General features: G+C 43.4%; 1 protein-coding gene across 1 annotated transcript in view; it reads left to right on the top strand.

Moving 5' to 3' along the window:
- The window catches only part of LOC146822222 (uncharacterized), a 563,188-nt gene that overhangs the window by 150,413 nt on the left and 385,628 nt on the right, over positions 1 to 27,147 (top strand). Inside the window, exons 8-9 of the mRNA XM_085609987.1 lie at positions 4,266 to 4,415; positions 9,451 to 9,591. Coding sequence (XP_085466113.1) covers positions 4,266 to 4,415; positions 9,451 to 9,591 — 291 coding nt within the window. The remainder of the gene's footprint in view (positions 1 to 4,265; positions 4,416 to 9,450; positions 9,592 to 27,147) is intronic.

The raw sequence follows: 27,147 nt of genomic DNA, 5'->3' as shown, positions 1-27,147 counted from the left end.
AAACAGTTATCTGTCAGCAAATACACGATGTTACCAAATGCTTCTCTCACAGTGGTTCCCAAATGCACACATACTCACTGTGTGATTCTAGACAAACAACACTATCCCTTGCACTATACCAAAACACATTTCTTCATCTAGAAGGAGTACTACATTTTAATATAGAAACATAACTCATTTCACAAATTCATAAACAATGACTAGTTTCTAATTCTACCAAAATATAAAAACAGCACAGTTATCTGTCTGCAAACACATGAAAAACACAAATGCTTATCACAGAATGGTTTCTACATGCACACACACTGTCAATAAGATTGTAGAGAAAAAAAGTACTCCCTACACTTTAGCATGAGAAATACATTAGTCTGATTAAAATCAAAATAGTCTACATACATCCCCTCACAATTAAATAACTCACCTTTCAATTTGTTTTGTAGATTAAGAAGTATATCAGTCGCACACCAGATTTTCTTTTACAGAATCTCTGCACTGTGCACCTCTCAGCAAAAACAAAGAATGGAAAATGTTCCCTTTCATTTTCCACACATATACATGTAAACATCAAATCACAATCCTTCACACATAAATTCAAAGGCAAACACACATTTCTATTGGTTAAACATTTCAACCCTTTCCAAATGAAATACATTTCAACCCTTCCCCCAATCTGCCTTCTGCCTGTTACCATAGAAACAAGTCATGGAACACTGCACTGAGCACACAGGTCACAAGTTCAGCACACAATGTTGCTAAACAAGACAGCAAGTGTGCTTGACTTTTCAACATATCAGCTTATCAGTCAGTCAGTCAGTCAGTCAATACTTTATTTCGGCTAAATAGCCATAAAAGCCAAATGTAACAATAAATAAAACATTTACATACAAAGTCAGCTTATCATATATAATGTTCCGTACAATAAGTTTTTGTTAACCAATAAGAATCATGCCTTTAAAAAACAGAAATATACACCCTACCTTTCAGTGTAGAAAGTTGTCATAGAAGCAATGATTTCTTGTCTTTTTTCAATTTTTTTTCCTTCGATCCGCGCACCCAACGCAAGAGGATCCGTGCACCAAACGCGATAGGATGCGCATGCCGTGCGCACATTTCACCGTTTCTTTTTTTTTAAAAAAGGGGGCCCCAGGGGGTCCTTCTGGGACCCCCTAAGCACCTCTACAGGGTCAGAGTATTTCCACTCTGCCCCCTTTATATGTTTTACACACTTATTCCCCCTGCTTCTTCAGCCTCGCTTCTACCGAGGCAGAAAATGGCCGCCAACAGTTCCTGGTTTCAAATGTACAAAGACACTCGACAGCCAATTAGCATTCAGCGCGCGATCGGGAGGGTGCGCGCTCGGTTCGGGGAGGGTGTGCATACGGTGCGGGAAGGGTCCGGGATCCTCCCCGGCCATAGATATATATGTACTTTTAACTCTAATTTTCTCAGGAACTACTGAACGGATTCACACCATTTATGCAAAAGGCATGAGTCTGAACTGAGGACTACTTCTTTGCCAAATTTGGTGTAATTCCGTTCAGCGGTTCGGGCTGTAGCTGCGACAACAGATCCTATGGGAAATTGCATGGGGAAAACGCGTTTTGGGACCCCCTTTTTTCTCATCCCCCACTTGACGAATCACCACAAAACTTTCAGGGTAGGAGCGGAGCGGAGCTGGCCAAAGGTTTGGAAAATTTCGCGAAGATTCGTCAACCGGCGCCAGACTTATTGGGAATAGAATGTTGCGGATTTCCTATGGAAAATAGGTCCTAACTATAACTATCTACTGGCGACCGCCAGTAGATAATATGTATATATATATATATCTAGATAGATGCATTTTATTTTATACATTAATCAATTAGATAAGTTTTTAAGGGAATATAATAAAGATGCTCCGAAGATACGACACAGAATGGTCTCCGCCTTGTTGTACTCAGATGATTCTGTTCTTATCTCCTGATGGCCTACAGCTTTTATTGGGCCGATTTTATGGAAAGTCTGCGCCTAAGAAATCATTATTCTAAATCATACACTATGATAATGGGACCTAGAAATGCTAAAACTAAAAACTACCCAATAAGGGATCATGTTATAGGAAAGGCGGATAAATTATGCTACTTAAGCATCTTGCTGGATGAATAATTGTCCTGAGATCCCTTATTGAAAGCACACATCCGATCTTTTAATTGGGTCACTTTCAGTATTGATGTCTGCTCTAGGCATATACACTATAGCCAAATAAAGTCTGTATTCCACCTTTATAATGTAAAGTATGTTCCAACTGTATCCTTTCGAGCCGAGATTTGGGGCTGTTACTATTCAAGCGGCTGAAAATATTTTACAAATAGTACATGATGAGATAGGTGCAGGCTTTACTGATGATTACATACATTTGGGTCCTATACTTTTATGGCTTTCGATATTGTCAAAAATGAGTTGGAATTTAACAGATTGATTCTGAAAGATTGTCTGCAGATGGAACATAGCATGCGCATACCTTGGTTAAGTTACATAAAAGCGACACTGACAAATTTGGGTAAACCACATCTTTTAAAATTCTCCAGAGCTGATTTCTAATTTAAATCCAATATAAAGGGGTTATGAGAGCATTTAGGTACATACTAAGGAAATTCGAACCTTAGGTTTACAGCATAAACATTGCTATACACATTATGTTATGGTGAAATCTATGGTAAAAATGTAACTTTACCTAACACAGGATATGCCAGTTATGCACAGATGGTTTTTAACATACTTTTGTCTGAAAATGTTCCCTCAATTATTAGCGGGATGGCACAAGCCATCAGACCCCCCCTCTTGTACATGTGATAAGTCCTCTGCACTAGACACTTCACACATTGTTTTAATTTTCCCTAAATGGGCCGACCTGCAACATAAATATATTCGTCCATTACTTGTGCCATTGAATTTTCACAAGCAAAACCAGCTCTTTTATATTTACAGTTTTTAGATAATATTGAAATATGTTGGTATTTATCTAGATTTTTAGTACGGGTGTAACTTGCTTATGTATGATATTTAATTTTGCCGATTTCTATGCTATGATCATAAATTTAGTGATGCATTTACTGTATTTTTATGATTGCTGATGCTAATCAAAATAAACAAGTAATGAACGATGATATATATATATATATATATATATATATATCACAGAATAAAACAGAGGTTGCAGAGATGATATAGTAGAATTATAAAAACCAAAGAAATTCACTGAAAAAAACAAAGGTCACAGTGACGTTATTGTTAGACTCGCATTTCACTCATACAAAACCATAGGAATTTAGCATTTATAGTTCCCTGACCTAATTATAACTTATGCCGCACAATGCATCGCTTATGACCTCACGTATTACATCACTCATGACATGGCGAGGGACATCACTGATGACATCTCAAGAGACTTCACTAATTAGTGGCCGACAGGTAGCACAGTTTGCATTGGGACAGCAGGGGAGTCTCAGGGCCTCCCAGTCCCTGCCGTCCCCCCGCTTCCTGCAGGACCCGGGATTGCTTTTAGCTCCCTGTGTCTGAAAGCATTTTGTCTGTTTTCCTGCTTGCTTGACAGAGGACAGGGAAACAGGCAAATGCTCCACTTCCAGCAAGTGAGCTCATTTCTCCGCTCTTGCTTGCTGGAATCAGAGTGTTTGCTGTGTCTTGTCAAGATCTGTTAAAGCTCTTGCCAGGCCACAGCAAAAAGCTATGTCCCGGGGGTGGGCAGTTAGTGACATTGCAGGAGCCATCCCTCGGGGATGGCGTTCCCCATAGCCATATAAAAGGCTCCATGAGGGGGCTGTGCCCCCTCCATCGTAAATCTTTGCTCCGGGTAGTTGGTGGTCCCCAGGGATTTGTGCTAGACCCCTACATTCTTTTATTTCAGCCTGCGGAGTCCATGGGACTTTGAGGGAGGCCAGAATCATTTAATATGACTTGCCCATGGAGTTGGTAATCCCCGGGGCGTGCACGGACCCATCGTGCCCACTTGCATATATATTTTGATAGTGCCCCGGGGAGGTGGCGGTCCCCGGAGCTGCGTGGGGACCGCGTAGGCCCCCCGCATTTATTAAGGAGGGTGGAGCTCCAGCACCCCACACATACATTACATGTGGAAATATATATAGATATACACACACACACATTTTATATATTTCTTAGACCAAGTCCTAACGCCCTGGACTTGCCGTAGATGTTTAAAGTCAATTTTTTTTTTCATTCTCCACGTGCCTCTATTTGTGTTGCAGAGAACCCAGGATTTTGCCCGGTTGATCCAGAAAAAGAGAAAAAGTGCAGCTATCTCCCCCCACCACAGTGCAGCAGTGACACGGACTGCGAGGCACATGAGAAGTGCTGCTTATTTGGCTGCGGGGTGCAATGTGTCAAAGCCCTGTCAGGTAAGTGTTCACCCTTTTATCCTATTTGGAATCACTTTCAAAGGCTGTTTGTCCTACTTCTATTTACAAAGTCCCCACACTAGGTATCAGGGAATCGAAACCGGCCCTGGCAAACTGCTTGGCAGACCCCCCTGGGGTTGTGCGACCGAGCTGTTTGTTAGGGCCGGTTTCGGCGATATTGTAACAGAAAAGGCCCACCAGGGGCCCAAAACTGGCCCCCACCCTGGCGGCCTACCGAGGAAATGCCCGGTGCCCGCTACGGCCAGTCTGGCCCTGCTAGGTATTAAAGCTTCAACAACAGAGAGGTGTTTAAGATTCAAGCCCCCTCTCCAGATCTCAAGGGGGCCTAATTTAAAAGGAACAGAATTTACTTAACTCATCTCTGTTGTTGAACTGTTTAGAGGCAAATATCCATTTAGCCCTGCAGGTTCTTTTTTGTTACTTTATTAATGTAGCTCATCCTGATGATGACACAATTTTCTTTAAAGGCATGTTACAGTAAGACCTTTTCAGGCTACTCACACCTTTGACGAGTTATATCTATAAATAAATTACATTTATTCTGATTTTGCTGATCCATTCTTTTAATCTTTGACTGGCACTTTTCCATATATTGTAATCCTACTCCAGCTTTTTCCGTGCAGTTCAGGGCCTTACCACTGGTGGCTAGCTGGCGAAGATGCAAGTAGTGCAATTTTAAATGTATTTATATATTTATTGAAATCTTTTGATTAGTTACAAAGGTATCAAACTAGAATACAACACACACAAAGTCAGAAAACACACTATTGTGTTAGATCCTTTCAATAAGGGACTGTGCAATAGATTAAACCAGAGATTAGGCGTGCTATGTTAGACATGACATCTGCATCGAAGTGAAAAGTGTTCCAGAAACAAACATTAAGGAACAAGCACTAGCACACATAGTTTGGAGGTCACTAAAGGAACTATCTCCAGGTTTAAATATCTCAAGATGGCCCCGTGGTAGGCTACTCCAGTATCTGATGACGAAGAACATTTGGAATTCACAGAACAGATACAAGAGACTGCAATGCTAAAAATGTAAGTAACCATATGATGCAGGAAACTGACCAAAACAAAAGATGCAATCGAAAAAAGCCATATCAGTAATAGAAGGGGTGCATAGAGATGTCAGAGTTTAAAAACCTATGGTGAGTATCTATAAGCACTCTATTCTACTGTCAAGCCTGCTGTCTTCAAGAAAAAATTTGATTCTTAATATTGTTTGGAATAGATGTCGGGTAGAATACTACCTTTCTACCTACAAGGAAACTTATTTTTTATTTGATCCACTTGGCCAGACGGGAATCTGTAAAAAGTGGGTGGTATCAAATCCCTCTTGGGTGAGGAATGGTTTACGTCAATCAATCACCCCAGCTGATACCATATCATATACACTGATATGGAGAAATACAATGTCCAGTTCATACATCTCATTCAATTCTGTGGTTATGTGGCTAAGATCAGATTCAATCCACTTGCTATATATAGTTCATTACTGCATTTGAAGGTGATAAGAACCTAGGGAAAATAGATTTAGAACATGGTTGAAAGGGAATTGTTGGACATTAAAACAGCCTTTATATAATTGAGAAACTACCTCCTAGGTGCATGACTTACTATGACTATTTACAATGATTAATGAAACTTTGAGTTCCTGCACTTAGCAAAAAGTACCAAATGCTAGACAACTAAGTTGTGTTTTACTTTTAATGAATAGGATTTAGGTATCATGTTCCAGCTAGGAGCAGAGAATGGCAAAGCAGACACATTGTCTCAACTCAGTAAACTTGAAAACACTGAAAATATTTCCTCCTATCCTTCCAGAAAGGTCAGTGCTCAGTCTACTAAACACATTCTATTATCGTCAGCATGTGCACTCCACAGACTAGAGTAAGGCTAATTGGTGGAAGAATCCACTGCGTGTTTTCAAGGAGGGCTTGTTTGTTTTAAAAAAGGAACATTTTGGTTCAAACTGCACCTAAAATACAGTCATGACAGTGGTTTTTCCCTTCTCTTCGAATGGCCTATACTTCATGGGCATAGTAATACTCATGCAAAGCGAAAGTTGCAAGTAGAAATAAGGATTTTTCTCCTCATTACTCCAGCCTCAGGTAGGCACACCATGTTGGTGCAAACCTATGTTTACTGACTTCAGAAAATATGGGTCAGCATTAAAATACATGGGTGGATCAACAGGAATGGACATGCTCTATTTATGTAATGTATCCTTGACGCAAAGTAATACAAGGCAGGCTTTGTGATTTCTTGTGTTACTTATGGGTTTAAAATCCCATGCAGAGCCTGCCAAATCTTGATATGGGTGGTGTTTGTAAATCCCAGCATGGAATTTGCATTGGGGCTGCACCACAAAAGAATGCACCGCCATCACAAAATATTTCTGAATCTCGTCCCATGATTCTTTCCGAGTTCAGTAAGCAGGATTCCTTAAGTGTAGTTGAAATGATTCTTGGTGCAAGTTTTTAGGATCAGCTTTCAGTGGTCTGACACCAAATACAGATTTTATTTATGGGGACTGAAGATTTATAGGGACTCTCTTGCAAGATCAAACACCTTGTAAATGCACCTGTTCCTGGTCTCTTCTTGAGAAATGTTTGCATCTCAAGAGCAGAAGTTGAGAGAACGTTAAGGGTAATGCTGGCAGAAACATGTAAATATAAAAAAAAAACTTTTAGGATGTGTTTTGCAATAGAAAAAGAGCTGGTGGTGTGTGTCATGCAAACAATAAAATCTGGAAAGTGGAGACTGCATATTGGCCGCACTAAAACATTTCTGAATTCAAAATACAATGCACCAATCTGAGTTGAACTGACCCCCAAACTCTAACAAAGGTGAGGTGGATGCACAGGCTGATCCTTCAAAACTTCCTCCTTGGCAAGAAGTCCTGCCTGTGGGGCTGATCCTACAAATCTCCTCTCTCCTTGGCAAAGTCCTTCTGTTCCTGATCCATCAACACTCCTTTCTACATGGCGAAACATGTTGGTCTACCCAATGGGCACACAGCACCAGAGCAGCATCTTACTAATGGAATTAAACTACTGGATGACATTGCGAGGGTCACTGTTTTACAGAGTGGCAAGGACAATGCATTCCAGGAGGGAAGGAATGTACAGCTTCACAGGGTCATGAAGGCACATCATGACAGTGAAGAAGGGAATCAACATGGCAGTTGTGTTAGACCAGGGGCAAGGACTTGCGCTGTTGATTCACATAATGACTAGAACATAAAAGAAAGACACAGTCAGATAGATACTGGTGTTTATGTAGTACAAAGTGCATTTCTCTTTCTTTTGTGAACGTTGTCAACACATATGCTGAACAAGGTTTGAGCCTGCTGGAGCACCTTGGACCATGCCCACTAAAGCCTCTATATTGGTGTTGGTGAAGGGAAAGATAATGCAGAAGGACACACCACTCAATAGAAAATGTGTAAAGATCCTCCACATCGTGTGGTGGACTTTAAGGCCCACCTGTGTTCTAAACAATAGGTTCTCCTGCTAATATTAAGCAATGTGGAAACCACCGAGCTGCAGTTAATATTAAGCAAGAGACAACTGCCTGCACAAAGTAAAATATTCCTGAATTTTTGCCATGGAATAGCAAAAGAGCAGAGCAGAAATCTTTGTGAACTTAGGAACATATATGTACAAGCCCCTATCGCCACCACAACGTTATTTTTACTGACTTTGTAGTGGCGATAGGGGCTGTGCCTTATGTACAAGGCAGCATCAAGCCACTTTCACCGCGACACCCATTCATTTTGATGCTGCCCCCTATGTACAAGGTTGACGTACATAGGAGGCAGTGCCAAAATTAAGACCAGGGAAAAAATGGTGTTACGTTGGCGAAACGAGGAAAAATGCATTATTTCTCCACGTTTTTGGTTTTTCCATGTGTGCTGCCTGGTGCAGCACACATGGAAAAAGTAAAATGCCATGGTTTGTTTATGTACAGAGAGGTGTCCCTTCCTGTACATAAAGAAACCTTTAAAACATGCCATTTTGTCACTTTCTTGTGTGCTGCATGAAGCGACACACATGAAAGTGACAGAATGGCATTTTAGGATTGTTAATGTGCAGGAAGGGACACATTCCTACACCTAAACAATCCTCCCCTGCACGCAGACACCCTTGCACTATGGTGCAAGGGTGCCTGCCTTGGTGCGAAGTTGCTAAACCTAGCACCATCGCAGGGCAAAACGCGAGGCTGCATCACATTCCTGTAAATATGGTGTAGCCTTGCTTTTCAGAAGTGGCAGAGTGCTGCGTTAAGCCAAGGAGGCTAACACTGCGCTCTGACACTTCCTTGTACATATCCTCGTTAGTGTATTCCCAGCTGCAACTTGTGCCAATGATCCACAGTCAGTAACTATTTTTTAACGCAAAGCACTTATGTTTACTGCACAATAGATTGGGACCTTCACAATAAAACATTTGTTAGTAATCTACACAGCAATCGTGATGGCAGGGCATGTCTGTCATTAGGGCTGATTCAATCAGAAACGTTGTTGCCATTAAGTTGTCCACCCAGGATTACCATTTTCTAAAAACTAGTTTTATTAAACAGTAATCCGCAACTCTACAGTTCATTGATCTTGGCAAACAACTTGTTTGGTAACAGCACCATGTATAGTTTATCAGATATGAAGTATTATGGTTGTTAAAGGGTATACCCAAATCGGAGTGTTTGAATTTTACTGAACTAAAGTATGTATTTGATCATTTTATGCATTTCATATTTTATTTTAACATGTCATTGAAGTAATGTTATTTGTATTCTTGTTTAGTTCTTAAGCATCTTAAAGCTTGTTTAGGCCTCGTTTGTTTAAACTACTCAGTGAGGTTTATAGAAGCCAATGCTGATTTATAGGAAAATACTGTGGATTCCCCAGGGCCACTTATTTTGCTATGGAGCACACCTTTGTACATAGGGCAGTTGGTAGCTTTAGAACTCAGAATTACAGTATTGATGGTTGCCGTTTATACTTTCACAGTCAAGCCTGGCATGTGTCCTTCTGCTGTGGCCAAGTGCAAGCCTCCTTTGGCTGACCCAGAGTGCCAGGATGACGGCGACTGCCCACTGAACAAGAAATGCTGCGAACACTGCGGTAATAAATGTTTAGAAGCTGTACCAGGTAAGGGTCTTGCCAGTGCTGGAGATGACTACAATCTAACTTAAGAAGCTAGCATGGGCAGACTGAATTACTAAGAGCTCATGTGAAAGAAACAGCCAAGGAATCATGTCTGACCTCATCTTAATGTGTTCACTGTAGGAAGGGTTAAGGAACATCTGGGTGGTAGCAAGCACTATGCCTGCTTCTCTTCAACTCAACTCCAGGTGTAGTTTGTGCATAGGCACACTCCCTTGGTAGTGTCTAAAAGCAGCAGAAGGAAGTTTGATTTCAGTCTAAGGATGTAGTGTATTGCAGAGGCATTTAGGTATAGAATATCTTAATGTTTCAGTCTGTGAATGCCCTGGTATAGGGCCTAATTAATATTATCTATATCACTGTGTGATACCTATGAAATATATTTTACTGAACAGTCTCAATGCCATCCCAATATTCGGTGTGTGTAGCAAGGTGTAAGGGCTCTGCTTCCAGCTTGTGGAACCTCAGAGGTAGTCAGAGAGTAAAAGACTACCTCCACATGTTTTCATCCCTCATTATGGACCTCATTAGGATGTCAAGCGGACCACCAACATCAGGCTGTTGGCAGCAGTCTGCTGGACATCTAGGGCAATGGTCCGACCGCTGGATTAAGATACTGGTGGATGGAGCACAGCGGGCATGGCAAAGACCACCGCCTCTGACAGGTTCAAGGAGCCTGTTGGGGCAGCAGTAGAATATTATTCCCTACAATGAAGGCGGTACTTGTGCAGGCACCACTGTAGGAAACATGGTGCCTGACACACGGTGCACAAATATTTAAAAACATACCTTTTACTATTGCGACTTGTGCTGCAGCATTTTCCCAGGCGGCTGCACAAGCTGCAAAAGTAGAAGGCATGTTTCTACATGGCGGTCTCATCATAATATGGCAAGTGAGGAGGCGTGGCTAGCAGCCGGAGGAAATGTACGCTTGCTGAAGCGGCTCCGTAACCCTCGCCGCATTATCCATCACTAATATCCGTCTTACGCTTCTGAGACTTCCCCAAGGCACCGGGTATTTCTCCCTAACCCAGACTGGCACAGCGAAATGGCCTGTGAGGCCGAATAACCCCTCTGAGAGCCGGGGCGAATGCCCACACCATCAAGCTCCGAGAGACCCAAGATGGCGGCCGGGAGGATGCGAGGAGCCTAACCCCGAGTGAAACCCACGGACCCCCATTACTGGGTCCCGACAGGAGGATTCCTCAGCAGCGGGCGGCCGAGACACTCACTGGAGGCCCCCGTGAGGTGAAGTGAAAGTAGAGGCGATCGGGAGCGGTGGTGGAACGTGAAGGGGAGCACTGCGACTGAGGCGGTGCTCGGATCGGGGTAATGGCCCAATCGAGGTCCCCAGCTTCCAGGCCTACCGGCAGGGCCTCTGAATCCTGCAGCTTCTTTCGAGTCCGAATCCCCCGGCAGCCATCACGCGGCAGTGAGGAGGTGCTGCTTGGGGGCTGGAAGAGCGGCGATCACTGAACGGCCACGCAGAGAGAGTGGCGTGGGAGGCAGCTTTCACCTACGCGAGGCCCCAGACGTGCGGCCTACCTTGTGGGGTGGTGAATTGGTAAACAATCCCCCCCGAACTCTGCTTGCATACGAAGCCCTTAGAAACAGTGCAACGCGACCAGGAGGGGGGAGGCAGCAAACATTTACACACATGGTTGCCTGGGGAGTCCTCTAGGAAGGTGCACACTAAAAAGACTTGAAGGAGAGCCCATCAACCCAACCCATATACGGCCGACCCCAGGGCATAGCCTTCTTCACTGTGATCGACTGCAGTGGGCCCACAATCGCAGCTCACACCGTGGGGGCAAAGGGGGCCCCCCCAACATTTTGGTAACAGAAGAGCCAGCGGCAGAGTGCACGGAGCGGCCTCGGTGTTGGGACAGTGAGGGCCGTCATACACGAAAGTAGCGGTGTGGGTGCCGGATTTTGGGGGCATTGACCAGCCAGAGAAGCGGCCTCCCTTTCTTTGGCCCAGTGAATCCACCTAGAAAACCGACAGACCGGTGGAGGAAGGTTCCTTCCCCTACGCAGGCAGCGGCCATTGCAGGTGTGTTTCTCCACAACACTGCTTCTAAGTGTTTACTGATGGCCACTAACAAAGGACTCAAATCTAATGCTCAGAAACAACTAGCAAAGTTTACCTGGAACATGCAGGGAGTGAATAACGTGATGGCATCTGACGGAGACCCTAAGTCCTCACAACCCCATCCCCCGGCAAAACCTCCCATCCTGGAAGATGTTATGGAGGCCTTAGAAACACGAATAGAATCCGTCAACATAGAAGTCACTCTTCTACATGTAGATCTGAGGAAGATGGACTCTAAAGTCAAAGATGATGAAATCGAGACAGCCCTCATGTCCGATACCTCTACTCTTCAACAACAAGTTGCCCAGCTCCAGGACCAACAAAAGAAAATGGGTGAGCTTCTGGATGATTATGAAGGGAGGGCAAGATGGAACAACATCCGTATTCTTGGAGTCCCGGAACGAATGGAAGGGCCAACAGTTGACCTCTTTGTAGAAGACTTGGTGCTCAATAAACTCCAGCCAAAGCGTCTCTCCAGCTACTTTTCCATCGATCGGGCCCATAGAGTCCCCGGGGGTCGTCCCAAACCTGGGGCTCCTCCAAGGCCCATAATCGCAAGAGTCTTACATTTTCGGGACAGAGACGTGATCTTACAAACTGCACGAGCTGGATCCCCGACGAAAATTGAGGACGCGCACATCACTTTTTTCCCCGACTTCACCGTCAAGGTTCAGGCACAACAGTGTAGTTTTACGGAGGTTAAAAAGGCCCTCGGGGATAAAAACATCAAATACTCCATGCTGTTCCCAGCTAAACTACGGGTGGAATCGGATGGTCAGGCGTGGTTTTTCCTACCCCCAGAAAAAGCCTGAGACTGGCTAGAAGGATGGCGTAGAGTGGGGAAGCAATCAGATGGCCGTAGGAATGGTGGCCCCAATAACAACCAGCGGGCCCTTCCAGCAACAAAGGAACAACGTCCCGAAGGCGACTCAGATGGAGCACATTGACTTCTGCCAATGGAACCCGAGGGATCCATTCCACATGTCTTCCGATAGGTGAATTGACCGATCCCAGGTCTCCTGCTCCCTATATACTGATTCCCGGACTAGCTGCGACTTTTCTGTTTGCCTCTCTGCTGCGCTCCTGACAAACCGAGCACACACCGAGGTTGGAGATCTACCCTGCAACGTGCAGGAAGACTGGACTACAATGAGCAAAGATGAACTATATTATGAAAATACTACATTGGTAAGGTGAGGGACAGAGGTGGTTAGCCAGGCACCCAGCAAATGGATGGGTGGGCGACAGGCACTCTGCCTTGTTGGGGAGTGGATAGTTCAGATTCCACTGGCAGGGAGGCAGGGAGGGGGGTTTCGTGGAGGGAAGGGAGAGTAGTTGGGGTTTCGACAGAGTTTCTTTCACACAGACCATCCCACAGAGTATAGCTTCGCTGACCTGGTTTTATTGCAGGAAACTCATCTGGTGGGGAATAGCTGTAAAGCTCTTCATCGCTGGGGTTATAAACTTGTGGTTCATGCTGGGTTCACTTCTGGATCCAGGGGTACGGGTATTCTTATTCGGAAAAACTTGGCCCTTACACCCACTAATACTTGGGCCGACCCACAAGTGAGATTCGCAGTTCTAGAGGCCATCTAGGAAGGCAAACCGTTGAATATAATTTTGGCCTATCTCCCACCAGCGCTGGGAAAATTGGCCTTACAGGATCTAGGTAAGGTGCTGATTGATCTCCCCCAGGGCACTATCATACTGGGGGGTGACTTCAATATGACAATGGACGATATGCTTGACAGGCACCCTCAGCGACCGCCCCCCCGCCATCGGACTGGATTGGCTAAATTCGCCCACGCAATGGGACTTGTTGACATATGGTGACTATTAAACCCAGGTATACCCCATTTTACACACTACCCCAATGCCCATAACAGTATGTCCTGCATTGACTAATTCCTCACTTCTCTCGCAGACATAGGTCACTTTCAACGTCTTAAAGGTCTCTCACGGGGTATCTCTTATCACTCCCCGCTCAGTCTTGAGCTCACCTTCCACCGGCAGGTCACCGGCAGGTCACCGGAGGCCCCATAGTCATCAGCCCTTGGCTTCTCAAAATTCCAGATATCAAAGAAGGCCTGGTTGAGCACACAGACTTCTACTTCGCTGAAAATGTGGGATCGGTGGAATCGGCTAACACATTATGGGAGGTGTAGAAGGCAGTAATGAAGGGAAGGGCCCTAGCCTTAAAGGTCGGATACCTCCGCAATCAAGTTGGCTCAGATGGAAAGTGATTTGCTTCTTCTTGAATCTGACGCCAACACCTCTCCCACCGACGACACAACCCATAGACTCAAGATTAAACAATTAGAATACAGAGCGATGGCACGGGAAAGGGCCCAAGCAAGACTGCTTCAGACTCGTCACAGGGTTTACGAGCTGGGTGAAAGAGCCAGCAAGATGCTGGCATGGCTGGAACGGTGAGATCAGAAGGCTATATGGGCCCTGAGAATCTCAGGGGCAGATGGTAAGCAAATAACGGACCCCCAGGAAATAGCAGAAACATTTACGGATCACATGGAGGCGGTGTATACCTCTAGAACTGAATACACCTCTGAGGATTCTGGAGGAGATGATTATACCCACACTCTCCGAAGCCCACATAGCGACCCTAGACGCCGATATCACGGCAGAAGAAATCTGCAAAGCTATATTTGCAATTAACTCTGGGAAGGCCATGGTACCCAATGGGATCCCCATTGAATTCCTTAAGGGGATGGCCCTTGAAATAGCTCCTCACCTAAAAAATATGTTCGATGAGAGTCGAGAAAGAGGTCGTCTGCCCTTGGATCAAAGACTGGCCTCAATAGTGGTCCTCCGCAAACCGGGTAAACCAGCAACCGAATGGGACTCTTATAGGCCTATCTCACTGATCAGTGCGGAGGCCAAGGTCTTGGCCAAACTTCTCGCGACCCGATTACTCACAGTCCTCCCCTCCTTGGTCCATGAAGACCAATCGGGCTTTATACCGGGCCGGAAAACCGCCCTGAGTATTCGTCGGGTCCATAATGTCTTGGGGCGACAGCCTTATCTGCAGGAAGATGCTGTGGTGTTGTCTCTTGATGCTACCATGGCGTTCGACTCGATAGAGTGGCCCTATCTTTTTGAAGTGTTGGCGAGATTTGGATTTGGCCAGAGATTCCGACAATGGGTGGCACTGCTGTACACAGACTTTTTGGGACAGGTCAGAGTGAACAATTGCACATCACGCTCGTTCACACTACAAAGAGGGACCAGGCAAGGCTGTACCCTATCCCCCTTATTGTTTGCGCTGACCCTCGAACCGCTGGCCCACTGGATACGGTGTGATGCCTCTATAAGAGGACTAAGGTGGAGTGCAGATAGGGAGGACAAAATCTCACTATATGCGGATGACATTAACAGCTTGCTTAACGTCATCACCAACTTCGGTAAATATGTCGGATTTTCCATTAACTGGGCCAAATTGGTATTGTATGTATTACATGTCCCCCCTCCCCACCTCGCCTGCTCCGCGGTTACACCATAAAACTGGCCTCAGAGGGCTTCAAATACCTGGGCATTTTTATCACACCGACCCTAAATTGTTCTACGAACACAATCTGCTGGGCCCTCTTAAACGACTACAAGAAGATGTAAAACACTGCAGGTCGCTGCCCCTATCCCTCCTGGGCAGAGCGACCTTATTTAAAATGCTAGCGCTCCCTAGATTTTTATATGTACTTCAAAATTGCCCCTTCCCTATAGCGGACTCCTGTTTCAGCACCCTAGAAGGGGAACTCCGTCTCTTGCTATGGGATGGAAGGGCGCCTCGCATCGCTCTCCGAAAGCTCACAAAGGGGTGGTATGATGGGGGAATTGCTTTTCCAGACTTACGTCTCTACTACTCTAGCCATTAACCACTGGCTTTACGGTTCCCCTACAAATCCGGCCTTCCACCTAGATCACTACCAGACGGGTCGGGAGGGATATTTGGGCGCGCTTTACAGCAAGTCCCGGAAGAACCGTTACCTAGGACCGATGGCACAAACTGTAGCTATACGGCACAGAGCCAACAAACGTTTGGGGTGGGCACACAAATTCACAAAAGCCACACCATTGTGGGCCTCTCAGAAGTTGGGCTCACTTTGCTTCCACGCGTGGTTTGACAGGAGGGACACTATTGGCATCACTAACCTGGGGGACTTGGCCAACAAGGGAAAACTTCTCACCTTTTGGGACCTACAACAGAAATATGCTCTTGCACAGGGTGAGATCTTCTGCTATTTACAGATCCGGCATGCTAATCTTACACAAGATCTGGACCTTCCTTCCCTGCCAGACTCCTGACAGACATAGAGCAACAATGGGTAGTACTGGGATACTTACTTGTGAAACGGGCAATTGCGATGCATTGGGGATCCAGCACGAGGCCATTGACAATCGGGTGGGTGGCAGAAATGGACAGGTGCATGATCACAGAGGAAGAGGTCTATAAACAAAGAGGATGCCCCAAGAAGTGGGACAAGAAGTGAGGAGGGTGGAACGTCTTTAGAGGCGAAATCTGTAGTTCTCCAACAGAGGATATGGCAATGGAAAGAACCCGGCTCGCTGGCCCCTTTACTGGCTAACGCCTATTACATGCTAGCACCAATTGTTTGTATCATGTGATCCTTGAATGTCACTGTGATATTGTATTGCCGACTCTGTGTTTCTTTAATTTAATAAAATTGTTATAAAAAAAAAATAATAATAATATGGCATGTGAAACAGCTGCCCACTTTTCGCCGGACTCCATCCCTCTGCGATTGCGGTCGGACGCTCATAGGCCCTATGTAGGAAGACATGTCTGCTCCATGGGTTGCTTGAAGTTGCCTGTGAGATGCTTCCATTGGGCAGCAGTCTCTCACTTGTTACAGAGAGGGATGGGGTCAGTGAGACTCTGTGATGAGGTGCTAGGGGTTTACATTAGGCCCTGGGCACTTCAGGGCTTAAAACTGAAGTGCCCAGGTCCAAATAAATCAGTGATGCTTACCCTTGTCACAAGGGGGAGGGCCTCCAGGCAGCTCAGCTCGGACAGCCAGCCGGAGCCTGTGCTTCTAGCGCATGTCTAGCACCTGACTGCCTGACCTCAACAAGAAGAGTATCTGTCAAGCTGACCTTTGCTCAGCCTGACAGATCCTCCTCTTCCCCAGAAAAAGGTGAGGGGGCATGGCCCCTTCACCCATATGGATGGGCTGCAGCTGCCCATGTCTCACTTGGACATTGACTGCATTTCATAAAGGGCCCTATGTACAAACATTTAGTCTCGTAGTGCTCATGAATTCCACGAGTAAGCCAGAATGACCTGAAGTAGCACTAAGAGTATTACTTCCCAAACTCAAAACGGCACATTTTCACCACGTAAATTGGTACATGCATGACACAGGGCTCTCATAAAGATTAATGAAGCCACACCGAGCCACCCTGCAAGGCTTTGAGTGGCCTCATAAATCATGAGTAAGGCGATGCAGCACAAATGCTTTGTCGCCTTACTCTGCATCTGGAAGGCATTCAATGTGCGTTGCGATGCAACATCCATGGAATTTGACTGTGCCTCAGATTTATAAAGTGATGTACAACTGGGGAAGCGCTAAATCTGTACGGCTTCCAAGGTGAGGCTTAATGAGGAGAAGTATGTTTATTTCTCCTATTATTCCTCTTTCCATGTGTGCTGCATTCTGCACAAAGAAAGAGGAAATTGCCTCATAGGGTTGTTTTTGTTCAGAAAGATGTCCCTTCCTGCCGACAATGGAGGCACCCTTGCACAATGGTGCAAGAGTGCCTACATTGGTGCTAGGCTGGCAAACCGGCACTAGTGCAGGCAGAAAAGACAGGAATGCACTGTATTGCTTAAACACTGGGCATTCTTGCCCTTTCACTTTGGCGTAGGGCAGCACAGCAAGGTACCTTGCTGTGAGGCCCTATGCCACATGTAATAAATGAAGCCTAGTCATCGCAAATTGGCCTCAAATGGGTAAGTCAGATGCAATTCACTAAGGCTTCATCCACATCTCGTCTTTAGTATTCCAATGCAAACATACTCAAACCTACTGCATCCATGCCTTAGAGTAAGTCACACGTCACTGATGGCCACTCAAAGGTACTGCAAGTGAATCACATACAAGTCAGTGGAGTGGAAAGCGCTACCAGCACCAACCTCAGCAACTAATGAAATAAAAATAACTAATAATATTAATATTGGTTTCGACATTGTGGACAACACAACACTGTGTATGTGGAAAAAATATGGAAAAATAAACCACAAATAAAATAAAAAATAAACATATACGTTTCAAAATTGCAAACACCATTAAACAGCATACTGCACAAATAAAAAAAATATATATATAACATATTAATATATTGGAACTAATATAAAACAATGTAAAAATAGTCCTATTACCAAACATTGCTGACACCAATATAATTCACAGATGCACATACATGGAACATTACACAAATGAAAATGTTAATGAATGTAAAAAACATATAACTTATTTCACAACTAACAAGTCTTCACTCAGAGACACAAATAAAATCATTGCATGTGCATGCGCGTGCAGATGTTTGCACACAGAAACACACAGTGACATAAAACATAAATGTTGGTGATGTCGGGCTCTATAACATCATGTGGGTGACCATCTCCGCCTATGCTATAAAGAAGTATGTTTAGATATGATTCACCTAAAATATGCCCCTAATATAAGCTTATGGTAACCAAAATTTACTTTATGGTTGTACTGGGAAAATGTACTCCTATTACTAGCTATAAATCTACCACCAGAGTTCATAAATTATATATAGGAAGAGATAAAGGCTTAGGCTAAGGCCTAAATCCACCAGACACGGATCTGGATTTTCTTTTATCTCTTTAAGACCCTTTTTACCTCGTATATTTTCAGTATGCAAGTGAAGTGTCCTCTCTCAAAACAACAGGTTTTAAATCCTGTAAGGACTGCCAAAAGTAAATGTATGTGACCAATCCTTCTCAGGCTTGCCTGCGGTATCTGGGGTTGACTCATGACTCTAAGGTCTGCAGTGACTGTACTTTAAGGAACCCAAACGAAAAATAATTGTCCCTTACAGTTCATAAAAGGAATGATAAAAGTAGTTCAAAGTACATGCTTACAATAGAAATGCATTTAATCGCACATCCAATCACCATCCAACAATTAAGGAAAGATACAGAGAAAGTGTTCAATAATTTCTTTCCTTACATGACACAAATGACATAGCAGAAACTGATTGATTCTTTTGTTCCATGCACCCGCAAATTGAATCAGTTCTGCAGATGTGAGCATTCTTCTTGTCCAACGTTGTGGAGCCATTCCATCAACATATCACCTTGCAGCCATTCTTTGCTCCACCTACCCCCATCTAAAATAAAGGAGACAGTCCACTGTTTGGACATCAAATGAGTACTAATCTTTTAAATTTATCATATCAGAGAACACCTGGTGGGTGATCAGCTCTTTGTGGAGTTCACTGCAGTGGCAAAAGGCAAGGCCATACAGAAGAGGACCATCTCCCAATCAATCATACTCTGCGCTAAGATCTGTGCTCTTTGTGGGGTTCACTGCAGTAAAAAAAGGCCAGTGCTTGATGATGAGGACCCTCTTCCGCTGGAACATGCTGTGCATTAAGAACTGTTAAGCACTGGCCAAAAAGCAGCCTCCATTGTTTCCGGGCCAAAGGTGCTACTACTGAGTTGACATGCAGAGTTCCTGTCCTGTACATCTGCCCGGCAGCTATGTGGGCGTCCCTCCATATATTCATGAAGCATTATGATCTGGACAACCAGGTTCTCCGAGCAGGGCATTTCACCAACTGAACAGACTTTCTGGTTTAAGCCCATTCACAGACCAACTGTGTAATAGGTACTGCTTTGGTATCTATTTAAAAGATCAAGGGCCTTAGTTATGTAGTAGTTTTGCCACCTTTTCATGCAATGGGGTGCAAGCATGACACAACTACTAAATTTGATTTAACAAGCCACACAAGGCCACCTGGCATGGCCCTGAGTGGCTTGATAAATCCTGTGTGTTGCGGTACTGTGTCCCGGGGAGGCCTTCAACTGGTGGTAAGTGGGTGTTCCTGCTGCAGATCGGAGCATATAAATTCTCCCTACTCCCACGGACAGAGTAATTCCACAGTTGCACGCACATACACTCATCATACGCTAGGGCCCATCATACCAACATTCATTCTATTACTCTATCCGCACTGAATGTACGAGAGAAATCCTAAACAATCTGCATCTAAACTGAGGTCAATGCGACCTAATTGATCAGTCTTGAGTCATGATTTTAAACAATAGAAACATATCCGAAATTCAATAAATGACAAAGAAATAATCACCCGACACTGTGATTCAAACAAAGGGTTAATTTATCTAAATTAATTCAAAATGAAAGTCAATCAATAGCAAAATCATTATTCTCATAGTTACCTATTCTAGCTAAGTGTCAGGACAGGTCTCTCAGTAAAGTCTCCCAAATCGCCGTCCTCTCAATCAGCGTCGATCCTCTTGAGCATAGGTTCAAGAAGAAGTGGGCTTAAACCCTCCCTAGTCTAACAGTATTTATACTAAAACTTAAACATTGAAAGTAACAAACAAACTCTGAACGTCCGTTGAGCCATTGAGCAGAGCGAGCAGGAAAGGATGTTGACTCGCAACATTTAGAAAATCTCCGCTCTCGAAAATCTCAAAAATAAAAACATGGAAGAAGGAAGCTCAAACTAAAAAAAATGCAACATCCATGAATGCTCTTCCTCGGAATCATAGTGAAGCCACCGCAAGTTTATCAGAGTTCATTGTGGCTTTATTCTTATTTTTAAAGCGCAAACACATAACCAATAACACTTTAGCCACACATATTTAATTAATTTGCTCACCAACTTAGTTCACATATTAATAAAGCAACATAAATGCAATCCCGTATGTAATTCTTTCATTAGTAAAGTTGATTAATCAGAGACTTCAACAAGATTAATATTTAATAATTAATTATCAGTAATTTTAAATTATGACATAAAAACACAAACTGAAGTTTAAATTTCAATACATTTTCAATAGAAAACCCTGCTCCAGCAATCCCCCCTTTGGTGATATATTATCACCACAAAAACCAACCCAAAAAAAAAAAATGTAGTCCCCATTTCTTAGGAGAAATTGAAATGTCTTTTTATGACACTACACACCAGACTCTCTTTCATCATCCCTCTTCGACTCCAAGTAAACGCTCTCCCTCAATTCTTCTAATTCTATTTCTTGTGGGTCTCTCTTTGACCTCTTTTGTTTCTTTTCAATATTTTCTCTCATTATTTTCTTTTTCCCTCCCCTGTTTTTACAACACAAACACCCTAATCTAAGTATCAATAAAGCAACAATTACACATGTCAAAGGAAACAATATCTTACCAATTATGATACTACCTATTTTAGCAATGAAGTTCTTAACAGCAACTATTTTATTAGCCATTTTAGTCCAGATACTTTCAGCTTCGAGTGGTACTAATTCTTCATGCAAATCAGTAATATTTTTGATATAGACCTTTAGATCTTTGCTTTCGTCAGGAATGTAAGTGCAACAATGTTGAACCTTCAGCATTCCACAAACTCCACCCTCTTTGGCCAATAGAATATCAAGGGCAAGTCGATTTTGCATAGACATGGCGCGTAAGGCAACCATCTCCGTATTAACCAAAAGAAACCCTCCAGCGGTGCTTGTCGATAAGCGATCCACCACTGTTGACAGTTTCCGAATTCCATATGCATTTAATGAAATTCCCACTGCTGGAATCAAAGCTCCAAAAATATCTCCTACAATTTCTGACCAAGTTTCTCTCTTAAAGCGTGTTAGTAGATTAATTTGTTCTACATCTTCTATCTTATCTATATGAAAAATCTTTGGAAAGACCAGGCCAACATAACATGTGCCATACCAATGGTCAGGCAACCTGTAATAAGCCTTATTCCCACAAATATAATACACTCCCGGGAAAACTGGATCTTCTCCTCCCTTGAATCCCCATCCTGTTGCAATAAAGTATGTATCATGGCACTCACTAGTCCCAACAAAATAGCTATCATATTGGGATTTCCTTCTGGTAATGCATAGTTTACCCTTCTGTGGTGCATCTAAAGCCAAAGTTGGACTGGCCCCTTTCTTCAACTCCTTTCCCATCTCAATGTCCCAGATTGTCTCACTCATTTTATATTCCCCTGCCTTTTCATGCATGCTCACTCTCCTTTTCTCTATCATGTCTAGGAAAGCCTTTTCTTCTTCTTTCAAACTGCAAGTTAAATTGTTTCTAAAAATGTAATCTAATGTTAATTCTTATGTTTCAATAAAAATCTCACCAAAAATGTTAGCTTCTTTAGCAGGGTTCAGTTTCTTATTCATAGGCAATTGCCCAAAAATGTTATCTTTATTAGACATCTCATAATCTATTTTCCATAACAAATAAAAAACACTACTTAACACACTACATGAAATCCCATACGTAGCTGGAAGATGGTGATAAGTAACTCCCTCTGAAACGGAGGCAGGCAATTGCATACAGACATAGCAATCCCTTACTTCCATTGTCTTTACGTATTCATACAACAACTTTGAAAAAACATTGCTAGAAAAATCATTAATCGACCTATCTTTATGTATGTAAATGTTACTAATTCTAGTTGGCACTATTTTCTGCAAACTTTTCCCTATGTTAGTCATATTCTCAGTATGTATTCCAAAGGTGTCTATTGTAACCCTAAATGTAACTAGTAAAGCAAGTACAATCCATAGTAGCATTAATAATCCTGTACAGCAGCAGCACATTCTACACCATCTTTTCAAGAAGGCACATCTACTTTGATTATTTTCTGTGTTAACCATCTTATTACTTTGGCAGTGTCTTTTGACTTAGCCTCTACTACTCCACTACTGAATTTTTAGAACTCTAGATTATTTCAAACAGCTAATTTTAGATTTTCTTCTTTTCACTCTTCTCCAAGTGACTCCTTCTGTTCACTCAATTTGGATTTTCATCACTTTTTACTTCTTCTTCAGCAACATCAAACTGTATCAGATCTTCAATATCCTGAGCATCCGACTCTTCTCCAATGTCAGTCAAGATAACCTTCAGGATTCCAACAGTTCTCTCCTCCTCAACCACTTCTCGTAAGGTCCCCTTTGGATTTCCTTGACTTTCTGCCTCTTCTTCTTCAGACAGTGCCACGTACGTCCATTCCGGTGACCTATACTTCTGGTTAGGTTTTCTGATTCTCTTGATTTCCTCTGGTTCTTTTGACACTTCTTGTTTATCACCCTTTGCTTGATTCTGACTGGACACCTCGTTCACCTGTTCAGCTTTCGATGAATTCGCTCGTGTCAGTCTGTACCTTAGCCTCTTTATCTTGTTAGGCCAAAGATCTCCTCTTACACTCCTCTTTGGTCTCACTTCTTTATTATTCCTTTCTCCGATCCAAGTTCTCTTTCTCAGAACTCGACCTTCTGATATCTCATTCTCACTTTCATCCGATTCTGTTTCATTTGCCTCTGGCCCATGAACAATTTTCTTTTGCTCCACAGACTTCTTCTCCACTGATTGAGATTTCCCTATTACTGTCCCTCCTCGGGTCTCCGACACGCAATCTTCTTGCTGTCTACTTGTCCCTTCACCTAACTTATCAGGAATGTTCCCTACACCTCCTCGGGGGTTTTCCGCAATCTGTCCCTCTCTATCTTCTTCTGACCCTACTTCTTCAGGAGTAATCTCAAGTGGATTCTCAATCTCTTCATCTGACTCAGGCGTAGTCTCTGTGGAATTGTTCTTTTCTCCTCTTTCTGTGTCACCATTCCCTGAAACTTCAGGCACCTTTCCAGAATCCGAAACCTCCTCTGAGGCTCTCAATGTTACTCTTGAAGCCTCTCTTGGTGAGAAAAAAGACTCACCTGACCCTCTTTCTCCTTCTCCTTCCCCCCTTTCAGGATTCTTTTTTCTTCTCACTGGTTCAGTCTCTGCATCATCACTGAAATCTGACTCTTCAAAATACTCTTTACCAGTCCCATCCTTTGGATTAGGAACTCTCAGAGTATGACTTGCATGAACCCAGTTTTTCACACCAGCACACTTTACAGCAGTTGTTGTAGTCAGAAGGACTTGCCTTGGCCTTCCCCACCTTGGAACCAAGCAATTTCTTCTTCTGTGGACTTTTATTCTCACCCAGTCCCCTGGACTTAGATCATGGGCTTGCTTCTTTTCAAGTGTGGTGGCGTCTTCTCCAACCTGGTGAAACACAGAATGAACTGCGTCAGCCAGGCCTTTACAGTAATCCAAAATCATGTCATCAGTTATTGTCATCAACTTGTTGACAGGCACGAAAGCATGTCTCATTGCTCGTCCCATCAATATTTCATGTGGACTCAGCCCTGTAGTTCTATCTGGAGTAGATCTAATAGTCATTAGCACTAGATGCAAGACATCAGGCCATTTCATTCCAGTGGCTAAACACATCTTACCAATTCTATTTTTTATTGTGCCATTCATCTGTTCAACAACACCAGAAGCCTCTGGTCTGTATGCACAATGTAGCTTCTGCTGTATGCTCAATGCTTCACAAATTAAACCCATGAGCTCATTGTAGAAGTGTCCACCTCTGTCTGACTCAATTGTCACTGGGAACCCGTACCTAGGAATCAACTCTCTTAACAGTAACTTGGCCACTGTTATTCCATCATTTCTCCTAGTCGGATAGGCTTCCACCCATCTTGAGAACAAACAGACTACCACTAGAACATACCTCAAGCTATTCACTTGGGGCATTTCAATGAAATCAATTTGCATTCTGGTAAAAGGACCTCCTTCTCTGCCTATTGTTCCTAGGCTCACCACTGTTTTCTTTCCAGTATTGAACTGCTGACAAATCAAACATCTTTGACAGATGCTTTCTGCAATCAGCCTGAACTTCGCATTGTACCAGGTTTGCTTAAAGGACCTAATCATAGCGTCCCTCCCCAGATGTCCCTGGCCATGATACATTCTTGCCATTGTTGATAGCATCGAGTTAGGCATGACTGGTCTTCCATCTCTATAGATCCAAACATGATCTTTCTCTCTTGGGGCACAACCTGCCTTGATCCAATCTCTCATTTCCTCATCTCTTGCTTCATCTGCAACTGTTTCACCTCATCCCATGTTTCCAGGACATTAGTAAACATCACAGAACAAAAAGACATTTCCCTTTCTCGTCCCCTGTTAATCGAATGATTGTTCTTTGCACAATACTGGGCTATGTCATTTGCAAAACGATTACCAAGAGTTACAAAATCATCTCCTTGTCCATGAGCAGCACATTTTACAACTGCTAGTTCTTTAGGCAGCTGTATCGCCTCAAGCAACTTCCCAATCACTTCAGCATTCTTTATAGGAGTCCCACTCGACGTCAAGAAACCTCTCTGCAGCCAAAGTTGGCCAAAATCATGAACCACTCCAAATCCATACTGACTATCAGTCATCACAGTCACTCTCAAATTCTTCCCAATCTTGCAAGCTTTCGTCAATGCCACCAATTCAGCTACTTGAGCAGATCTAACTCCCTTCAAAGGCGAAGCTTCCATAACTTCTGAAACCTTGCACACCGCATATGCTGCACTTAGCACACCATCATCAGTTCTCAAACATGATCCATCCACAAACAACACATCATCACTCTCAGGTAGTGGCAGATCTCTTATGTCTGGTCTGGGTTTTGTGCAGTAGTCAAGCACATCCAAACAATCATGATCAACATCATCTCCCACATTCACATTTTCAGCATCTGGCAAAAGAGTTGCTGGATTCACATTCACACATCTCTCAAGAGTCACATTCGATGCTCCCAGAATGATTTTCTCATATTTAGTCAGCCGACTATGTGACATATATTGAGTCCTGCTTCTTTTCAAAAGAATTGCCACATCATGAGGTACGATCACCCTTACAGGATATCCCATTATTATACCCTCACTCTGTTCCAAGCTTCTACATATAGCAGCTACTGCTTTCAGGCAACCTGGCAAACCCACAGCTACGGGGTCAAGTGTTGATGAGAAGTATGCAATTGGCCTTCTCAATCGCCCATGTTTCTGGATTAACACTGAAAGTGCACACCCATTTCTCTCACTGCAGTACAACTCAAACTCCTTCTCATAGTCTGGCATTCCCAAAGCAGGAGCTTCACACATTCTGCTCTTCAATTCTTCAAATGCTGCCATTTGTTCTGCATTCAGTTCCAATGGGTCTCTCACCTCACTTTTAGTCAATTTAATCAGTGGCTTTGCTATCAGGGAAAAATTACTTATCCACTGACGACAATAACCCACCATCCCCAGAAACGTCCTCACTTCTCTCTGGGTCATTGGGGCTCTCATTCCTCTGATAATTTTGATCCTGTTATTGGTCACCTTTCTCAGACCTTTTTCAATATTGTGTCCAAGATAATGTACTTCTTTCTTGCAAAATTGCAATTTGGCCGGAGATACCTTTAACCCTCCATCTGCCAGATGATTCAGTAAAGCTATGGTATCTACTTCACAAGCTTCACGTGTCTTCGATGCCACAAGTAGGTCATCGATATACTGCACTAGTACTGAACTTTCAGGCATGATCAAACTCTCCAAAGACTTCTTTAACAACTGATTGAATATTGAAGGACTCTCTGTATACCCCTGTGGGATACGACACCATGCCAAAATACGCTGTCCAAACCGAAATGCAAAAATCGGCTGACTGTCATGATGCAATGGAATTGAAAAGAAAGCATGACACAAATCAATTACCGTGTACCATTCAGCATCATGAGGAATCTGATACAAAATCACTGATGGATTTGGCACAATAGGACAACATGCTACCACAATCTTGTTAACCTTTCTCAAATCTTGTACAATCCTGAACTTCCCATTAGGTTTCTTCAGCCCCATTATCGGTGAATTACACGGGCTACTCAGTAACTCTCTCAAAACACCCTGTTGAATCATCTTGTCAATTATAGGGGTTATTCCCTCAATTATCTCTGGTGTCAATCTATACTGTGGGATATTAGGATAAACGATTCCTTCTTTCACTGAAATTTTCACTGGATCCACATTATTCATTAATCCCACATCTTCTCCAGTAAAATCCCAAACTGCTGTTTTTACTGTGTGTCTCAACTCTTGAGGCAAATCATCTGGATTAAACACAGCATATGTTCCAACAATCTCACTTTCTCTATTATCTAGAGTCATCCTGTACAGTACATCTTCATCTGGTGTCTCAAAAGCTATTCCATCCGGAGTACAGAAAATTGTGCAATTCATCTTACACAATAAGTCCCTACCTAACAAGTCCACTGGACTAGTGTCACAGACTACAAATCTGTGCATATCTAAAAGATTTCCCTATTCTTACCCTTACTGGTTCGGT

This window comes from Triturus cristatus, chromosome 6, assembly GCF_964204655.1.
Source record: "Triturus cristatus chromosome 6, aTriCri1.1, whole genome shotgun sequence".
Classification (NCBI taxonomy): Eukaryota; Metazoa; Chordata; class Amphibia; order Caudata; family Salamandridae; genus Triturus; species Triturus cristatus.
This window is presented reverse-complemented; position numbering and strand designations above follow the sequence as displayed.